Source organism: Sinocyclocheilus rhinocerous, unplaced genomic scaffold, assembly GCF_001515625.1.
Source record: "Sinocyclocheilus rhinocerous isolate Xijiao unplaced genomic scaffold, SAMN03320098_v1.1 scaffold914, whole genome shotgun sequence".
NCBI lineage: Eukaryota > Metazoa > Chordata > Actinopteri > Cypriniformes > Cyprinidae > Sinocyclocheilus > Sinocyclocheilus rhinocerous.
In genome coordinates, this window is record NW_015629521.1 from 1569476 (window position 1) to 1579181 (window position 9706).

Consider the following 9706-nt stretch of genomic DNA (forward strand, 5'->3'; position numbering starts at 1 on the left):
CGTCTACATTTGAAATAACGAACCTGAGCGTGCAAAACACGCGATGTGAATGGCTTTTTTTCCCCCTGCATGTCATGTGTGCAGGGCTCCGTTTTTTGATGAGAGGAGAGGAAAGGTTGAGAAAGCACTCCAGGTACATTTTGAAATGTACCAAGTTTATATATAGGCTATATATAAAGTTGATAAGCAGTAAAATGTGTTGGTTTACACACAAAGAAAAGTGTAAGCTTTTAGTAAGTCCAAGAATAAAATGATTAATTTCCTTAGCATGTTAAATTTTATTTACAGAACTTTTGTTCTGCTTTCTAACAGTTAGGACTTGAATAAAGAGAGAAAACTTGCACTTAACCTTTTCACAGGCATTTTGTTTTCATAGTTAGACAGATATCATGATGTATCATTATAGAATTGTCTAGCAATATATCGATTATCGCAGAATTGCTGTATCGCAATATTATCATATCGTGAGCCATGTATCGCGATTCGTATCGTATCGTGAGGTACCCTGCGATTCCCACCCCTACTTTTGATGGACATTTTTATGCACAAACTACACATTCTGATTCTGTTGTTTGTGATTTGCCTATTTTCAATGATTTTCCTATTCTTGACTAATCTTGTTTTTTTTTTCATAATTGTGGCAATAGATGAACTGTTAAATGAGTGATCTTGAGATGAGTCCCTGTAGTCATCCAATTCATTCAGAATACTTAAGCATAGATTTCGGAACTTGACAGATGATTTTTATAAAATGTAGTTGGATAAGATAAATTAAAGTTTGATAAAATTATGTTTCATTTTCCCTTAAAATACTTTTTACTTGTTTTGTTACATTAACCCTTAGCAGATTTTGACTCATATGTAGCAGCATAACAAAAGGAGAGCCTCAGGAGTACGTACTGTAGGTGCATGGTGAACGGAGCAGAACTCCTGGAGTATGTTCTCACTGGATAAAGGGAACAAGACTAATGAAGAGGAAGATGTGAGAAGGTAATGGAGGCAGCATGTTTAATGATTCACTGGGGTGACTTGGGGAAAGTGAGACGAGGGGATTTCTGGACAGATGCTTCGGGGTTGAAAGTCAGCAGTTCTAATGTCTGACTTCAAGTCACACATTTGGAGGGTCACAGTTCTAAACACAAGCCTAAGGCAGTGTACTCGCAATCAAATGCCCTACTGTTACTGCACTCTCAATCATGCTAGAGTCACATTGCACTGCAGGACTGGTGTGGCAACAGAATAGATATTGTACAGAATCATATGAATGAGTAAAAGCATGTGGAAAGCAATGTGTAAACCAAGGACATTGTGTAGCACATATTGTGTAGCTCATGAACCATATGGGGTGACCAGAGGCCAATTAATTAAATAACCTGGTGATAGTAACAACACTTTAATTTGTTCTATAAAATCTATAAAAGGACTATAAACTATAAAAGGACTTTTCATTCATTTTCCAAATGAATGAAGTCAATAGTTGCTTTCACACAACTTTTTCTGTAAATTAAATTCCATTTTTATGCAGGGATTTAGGATTACAACAAAAGAAGGCAAGTTCATTAGTCCATACATTATTAAAATATCTGTCACAACATCTTTGTTTCTAAATGCAAAACAGTCTGAAATTTGAATATGCAGATGTCCTGTTGCTATGCACCAATCAGTGATTAAAATATTTGAATATCCTAATGTTTTTCTTTCCTTATTTAAAAAAGAAAAAAATACTTCCTTACGTCATAAAATCTACCAATTATGTCATATAAAATCTGTAACTGCCACAACACATCAAAACTAGAACATTACTATTTACAAGTGTTTGTTAATATCACAGAAAGCTTTTCCGATTAAAATATGAATAATATTGCAGCATCACACACAACGACACACACAAATATTCGTACCCTGGTATAAATGGCAATCTTGCAGTGCAGAAAATACATCAAACCAAATGTCTGGAACTGTGAATGCAGGGATTTTATGTTTCCAGTCAAAATTCTAACAATATCAAAAGTAGCAAAGGAAAGAGCTAGCAGACCATAAGGCAGATAACACAATCCTGTTAACTCTTAAGACAGGTGCCTTAAGTTTCTCACTCTTCACTCTCCTGTTACATGCCGTCTATCCTTTAAGAAGAAAGAGTCAACGGTTTAGGCCTCACTGACCATCTGTAGCATGGTAAGACCTCGTTTAAAATTGCAAACTCCAATCTGATGGCTGACTGATACTCAATTTTAGGGAGACAGGGTGAACAGGTTTAATTGGTCCATTGGGAAACAATATTGTATTATCAAGGTTCCAGCCTGCTACAATAAGAGTCTCAGAGAAAGGAGAAAAAATGTTTTGCTGGATTTGCCTCTTTTACCAAAAGAAGTTCTTAGCACTGAAAAGATACTGGAGTTACATAAAAGGGATATCCAAAGTGTATTATACTATATTGTCATACTGAATTATATAAACGTTTAATCAGTTTAGGAAAATTACTAGGGATGCACCGATACCGATACTGGTATGAGTATGGCCCAATACTGCGCTCCTGTACTCATACTCGTAAAAATGCCCCGATACCAAAAGCCGATACCAAACAGCGTGTGAATAGAGCTGTGTCCAGAAAAAGAAACACTGAAAACAGAACAACAGAGAGTAGAATGGAGTTATTAGAGATTAAGGATGTCTATGAAGTACATTTAAGTAATTAATATAATGTTAAACATTCAATATTCACGCCTGTATTGCGGATGTGCCCGAGCTGATAAGCAGAGCGTGCTGAGTGGATTGAGCGCGCGGCTGCCAGCTGCACAGATGCGCGAGCTTGTCGAGTGAATATATAAAGAGAGAGAGAGAGAGAGAGAGAGTCCGAGAGCGTGCACTTCTGTTGCATGATCTTAATTGCTGTTCGCTCCATTAGCGTATGCATTTGGATTAAAACTAAATCGTAAATATAAAACAAACAAAAATTATAGGGGCATTCACTATAAACAGCATTTCCGCAGGCAGCTTACACTCTTCTGTGTTAGCCGCGCCACAAGGATGCGCTGTTTTCTTTCAAATCACAGCGTAAATACACGTAGAAAACGTACCCTTGTGGCGTGGCTGACACAGAAGAGTGTAAGCTGCCTGCGTTCAGCTCATATTCTCCAAAATGGTGCTACGGTGATGCGGACAGACATAGAGGAGACAAATTGATGAATAAAGTCGTTATTTTTGTTTTCTTTGCGTACAAAAAGTATTCTCGTCGCTTCATAACGTTACGGTTGAACCACTGATGGCAGATGGACTATTCTGACGATGCTTTTCATACTTTTCTGGACCTTGACAGTGTAATTTACTTGGCAGTCTATGGGACAATCACAAGCCTCCCGGTAAATCTCTACACGTGCGTGCTTTAGACATTCTCAAAGACAACTTTTTGTAAAGGTTTAGATTATAATTTTTTTAGATTATGTTTGTTTGAAATGTTGATTTGAAGCGTCAGTTTCTGAATTATTATTACTACAGTCAAACCTGAACATAGAGAAAGCATTTTGTTACACAAAACATTAAAAGTCTATAAAAATGTAACAAAAATGAGCAGAAATGTTTTATCAGCTTAATCCTTTTGGGTTTGATCTGATTTCAACCTTTTTTTTCAGTTTTCTGACTCGTTTTGGCTATATGTTATAGCCATACCAATTCATTTGAGTGTGTATAATTGTGTATGTTTGTGTGAGTCTGTGAGTGTGTTTATGAGTGAGTGTATCTATTTTGCACTCTTGATGTTTAAGAGTGTAACCCCTTCCTTGCTGTCCACTTTTTTACTGCATTGTAGTTTAAATATTGCTTTTATTTTACATATTTGCTGTGTTACAATCACACCAGTTCATAGTAGTGCTGGGACAATAAATCGATGCATCGCGAATCGAGAAATGATTCTGCATCGAGATTTTCCGAAGGCATCGCAATTCTGTCTTGAATTGATTCTGAGCTTAGTTTTTAACAGCAGATGGCACTGCGTGCTTTAGAAATAGCTGCATTCTGCTTGCTTCCAGTTCCTTACACATGCACCATTTGAACCTAAAATAATCATTCATAAAGTTCGAAAAGGTTGAAGCGAATTACAAGGATGTTCACAGTGGGCTGTTTACATTAATCTTGCATCATAAAAGCATAAAAGCCGAGTTGCAAGTACATTTAACCACTTGCATTACTCAGCCGAACGCACAACAAGTGCTTTTCTTCGTGAACATTTGAGTGTGCGGTTAAAAACTAGCCTAGAGCACCATCTGCTGTTAAAAACTAAGCTCAGAATTAGGGATATGCTGGTATAAAATTTTCATGTTGCGATTAATTGCTAATGCTTTATCACGGTATGCGGTATTATCACGGTATTGGAATTTAGTTTAAAAAAAAGTGCTGTCATAATACAGTATAACAGATTTAATAACTTTTTTCTTATAACAAAAATAACTGAACATTTAAATGCAATAAAGCAATAAAGAAAAATTTATAAAGTTAAAAGTTTTACACAGATTAAAGTGCAAAAGAACTATAAAGACCAATAGGTATCACTTTACAATAAGACCTCATTAGTTAACCTTAGTTAATACATTAACATTCACAATGAGCAATAGCTACATTTGCTACAGAAGTTATTAATCTTTGTTAAAAAAATACAAGTCTTAGTTCATGTTAGCTCATTAAATAACACAGCTGCAACTCTAGATTTGAACATCCTGTTATTAAATATTGGAATACCTAAGAGTAATAAATGTTCAGAAGAATTTTTCATTGGCAGTTTATGTTAACTAATGAATTAACTAATGTTAACTAATGAAGCCCTAATGTAAAGTGTGACCGAACAATAAAGAATCAAAACACTTTCAAACAATATCTAGGGCATGTTGTAGTCCAGATTAAAATGTAAAAAAAAATTGAAAATAAATAGCCTATTAAGTCTAAATATGTAAGTATGTGGCGCTGTGATGAACATCATAGCAAATACACAAATCTGAATGACTGCTTAAATCATTTAAACACGCATATTAATTACCGTGATATATCGCATTACCGAATACCGAATACGCACAAGTCTACTCAGAATTGATTCGAGAGAGAATCACGATGCATTCCGAAAATCTCAGAATCGATCCACGAATCGCGATGCATCGATTCTCCGAATTTTTGTGTTTTTGTCAATTTCCCATTCATTTCCTTATGGTCGGTCATACCGAAGACCACAAGTGTGAAAATTTTTCTTTTTTACGACCACTTAGTCTGCTCGAATCACGCCCTCAATTTTTTTTTGTGTTCACACATTCCAAATGCCATAAAAGGCACCAAGTTTCGTACCATTTCGATGAAGCTGTGATTTAAAAAAATTCAAAACAGAAAATTTTTCGGTCAAAAGTGACCGAAGAGCACTGGAGGTTAAGTATTTTAACAAACTGGCTCCATTCACTTGACTGTAAGTGCCTCAATGTAACCAAGCTTTTTTTTTTTTTTTTGTAAGTGTTTATCAACATTATGTTATGTTACAAAATGCTGTTAAATGAGCTTGGTAACCCGGAATACTTTAATAAGGTTCAATGCAAAGACATATAAGCAATGTGATAAGCAATGTGATAACGTGATAAAAACATTGCATTATGTTGCAGCTACAATAACATAAAGCAGCTTTTCATGAATGAGAGAATGAGAACTAGAGCTCTGATTTATTCTGTGGGATAAAGCTGATTCACACAGCAGCTGTCTGAATCACAATGGACAGTGTTAATCACAGTACAGCTCCTCTCCCATCACTGGCACAGACTGACCCCGAACCCAAAACATCCTTCTCCTCTAACGGCACAAGAGCTCAGCTGCCATGGGTGGGCTAGCTGTGATGAAATATGGGACTTCCTCAATGTGCAGTGTATCATGGGTAGACTTGTGCCGGTATTCGGTAATGCAATATATCACGGTAATGAATATCATTATCAACAGTGCATGTCAAAAAAATGCCATTATCTTACAAAAAAGTAAGAGCATTGCAATGGCACAGTGGGGTAATACCTAGTGATCGACCGATATTGATATTTTATAACCGATACCGATACCAATTATTTGCAAGATGGCGGCGTTTATCGGTGAATCCGATATTACAAAACCGATATCTGATTATTGTAAAATGCTTAAATATCGGGAAAAATATCGGTAAATCGATATATCGGTCGATCTCTAGTAATACTATGGTACTTCTACCTACTGTACCAAGACATGTACATGGTACTAAAAAATACAGCAGTACTATCAACAATGAATGTCCAAAAATTGCATTATCGTGGTACTATCAATGGTAAATGAGTAAAACAAACCACAAAGAAGCACTAGGCCTATAATATTCTACTATGGTAATATCACAGTACTCTACCATGGGAATATCAGTACAGTACTCTTTGAAATACCTAGAAGTTAGAGTATATGATAATAATGCATTATTATTAAATGATGGCACATTTCCAAGATTGTACATTTGTGGTAATAGTGGTGTATTATGTAAATACTATGGTAAATATGAACAGTAAAGTCCTTACTTTTTGTAGACCACATTGTATATCATATAATGCATGACAATAATGGTTAAAAACCAGGTTACACGAGTTTTGCTGCAGTAACTATGGTATTTTTGTAATACACACTGATAAAACTAGTGGCAGCAAAACACTGTAGTGGTATTAGCATAATGTGTGATTACCTTACAAAAATGTAAGGGCGTTATCATGGTACAGTAGGGTAATACCATGGTACTTCTACATACTGTATGAATGATGGCATTTACATGGTACTTTACCTAATACCATAGTATTACCGTGGTAAACCCTGGAGTACAAACTCTAGAAAACTCTAGAGTATGAATAGGAGGACAATCGTGCGTTATTGCATGTTAGGCTACATGTCCAAGGTTGTGTATTGTGGTAATAGTAATGTATCATGTAAATACTGAGGTAAACATGCACAGTAAAGTTCTTACTTTTTGTAGACCACATTGTATATCATACAATGCATGACAATAATGGTTAAAAACCAGGTTAAGAGAGTTTTACTGCAGTAACTATAGTAATTTTTGTATGACAAAACTACTGGAAGCAAAACACCGTAGTGTTATTAACATAACAATATGTGAAAAATGTAAGGGCGTTATCATGGTACAGTGGGGTAATACCATACTGTATGAATGATGGCATTTACGAGGTACTTTACCTAGTACCGCAGTTTTACCGTGGTAAACTATCCCAAAAGCACCGTACTTTTTGAATACAGAACCCTCACGAGGAGTTCTCTCTTCAGTGAGCCGTTATTCGGCTATCACTGGTTATTAATGAACACAAATCAATAATAATTGAGTCACACCCACCGTCTATGTTCTCTCTGTCGCTGATGTGCTGCAGGTTGCAGCCCGTGTCCTCTCGGCTCAGCTCCGGTTCGGGCCGGTATGGCTCCAGCCTCGAGTGCGTGTTCCGCCGGAGCTTCGGGCTGGACGACACGCAGCACGACGTGCTGTTCCCCATGAGTCCCGGTGTGTGCGGATAAACGAGCGGCACTGATCGACGGAGCCCCGCCGCAGATGATGGGCGTAACAGCTGCGGATGACGGGATGAAACCCGGGCTGCGATCTGCGAGAAGATCACTCCCGTGAGAAACGCTCGTGTAACGACATCAGCGTGTCACAATCACGACTACCCTCAGCAAATCAACACATAATCCACGCCGACTGCTCTCGGGGAGGTTTATGTGCTCGTATGTATCGGTAGGTTATTCCATTCCCACGCGTCGCTGTTACATCGTATCGTTCAGCTGTCAGTGTATCACCGAGCTCACAGTCACACTCACATACACACACACACACACACACACACACACACAGACACAGACACAGACACAGAACAGCTTCCGGTTCAGCGCCTGACGTCATTCCGAACGATACATCTTGGATCTGCTTGGAAAAGAGTGTAATATTAATACGATACGGATGGGTGACTGATAGATTTTATCTGGTATATCTGTCTTTTTTTATTGGCTGTGCACGTTAAACTGGTTACACAGTCACTGAATGGAACCTATCTGTTCGTGTTGTGAAATTTAAAAAAAGTATTTTGATGTGCAATAATATATTCAACTTCATATGGTTGAATAGCCATATATTATAGACTATGTTTGTATTTTGTAGGTTTATATACTGCATGTATACACATATTAACCATGGTTTTACTACAAACAAAACCAAAAAACATGGTAACCACAAATTAACCGTGGTTTGGCTACACTAACCATAGTTTAACCATGGTATTTGTAGTAAAACTGTGCTTATACAAATGGTATTCAATATGCCCCCCCAAAAAACATTGTTACTAAACTTTTACTAAAATAAAACCATGGTTAATTTTCAGATATATACATTTGCTTAACTCTGCAAAACTCTGACATATGAAACAATACCATGATTGTTTGTGGAGAATGAAGTATATTCTGAATTGTTTATTGTGTTTGTCTTGTTCTTTTATGTATTTTATGTTTATTGTTGATTGTAAAGTGCTTTGAGCCCTGGAAAAGTGCAATAAAATGTAAACATTATTATTATTGTTGTTGTTGTTGTTGTTGTTGTTGTTATTAGTCAGATTTTTTGATTGATCATATTCGAATTAAACATAAGTTGTAATGGAAAAAATAACAAGGTATCTAAAATACTTAAATTTCACCAGTTACTTCAATCAATCAATCAATCAATCATTGTCTTGTTCTTTTATGTATTTTATGTTTATTGTTGATTGTAAAGTGCTTTGAGCCCTGGAAAAGTGCAATAAAATGTAAACATATTATTATTGTTGTTGTTGTTGTTGTTGTTGTTAGTCAGATTTTTTGATTGATCATATTCGAATTAAACATAAGTTGTAATGGAAAAAATAACAAGGTATCTAAAATACTTAAATTTCACCAGTTACTTCAATCAATCAATCAATCAATCATAATATTATTGACTTATCAATATTTATTTATTTATTTATTTGTTTGTTTGTTTGTTTATTTGTTTATTTATCCAACATCAACAAAAGCCATCTGCAAAGATGGTACAGAAGCTGTATCTGACATGGCAGTTATGTTTATTTACACAGACTGTTTAATGCTGCTCAAGTACATGTATACACATACACACACAAACGCATAATGTAAATAACCTATACAGTGGCATGAGAAAGTTTGGGAACCCCTTGCAGAATCTGTGAAAATGTGAATATTGTTTTCAAAATAAGAACGATCGATCTTCAAATTCAAAATGTTTTCAGGTAAACCCATTAATGCATCGTGTTTATCATTTTAATCATTTAGAGGCCTTACAAATTCATTTATCAGATATGGGATTTATAGGGATAATACCGCTATTGAAGGCATATTGAAAATATGGAACATTGCTTAAATATTGCTTTGCAAAGCATGCACAATTACTGTATAATGTTTACAATGAAGCAATTGTAATTAAGAATACAGTTATACACTGTTGAAATTCTGTGAGTTATGCGGGGTTCGCAAACAGAAAATATGATTCAGTATTGTTTTCAAAATAAGAACGATCATACAAAATGCATGTTATTTTTTATTTAGTACTGTCCTTAGTAAGATGCTTTGCATAAAAGACCTTAACATATAGTCCACAAGACAAAAAAAATAGCTGAAATTATTAAAATAACCCCCTTCA

The 9706-nt window shown here is 35.8% G+C and overlaps 1 protein-coding gene across 4 annotated transcripts in view; it reads right to left on the minus strand.

Annotated features, from left to right (window-relative positions):
* The window catches only part of ccny (cyclin Y), a 57854-nt gene extending 49965 nt beyond the window's left edge, over positions 1-7889 (minus strand). For all 4 annotated transcript variants that reach the window (XM_016551140.1, XM_016551138.1, XM_016551139.1 and 1 more), the window contains exon 1: positions 7370-7889. In XM_016551140.1, coding sequence (XP_016406626.1) covers positions 7370-7523 — 154 coding nt within the window. In that variant the 5' untranslated portion in view covers positions 7524-7889. The remainder of the gene's footprint in view (positions 1-7369) is intronic.
* Positions 7890-9706: the final 1817 nt, after the last annotated feature.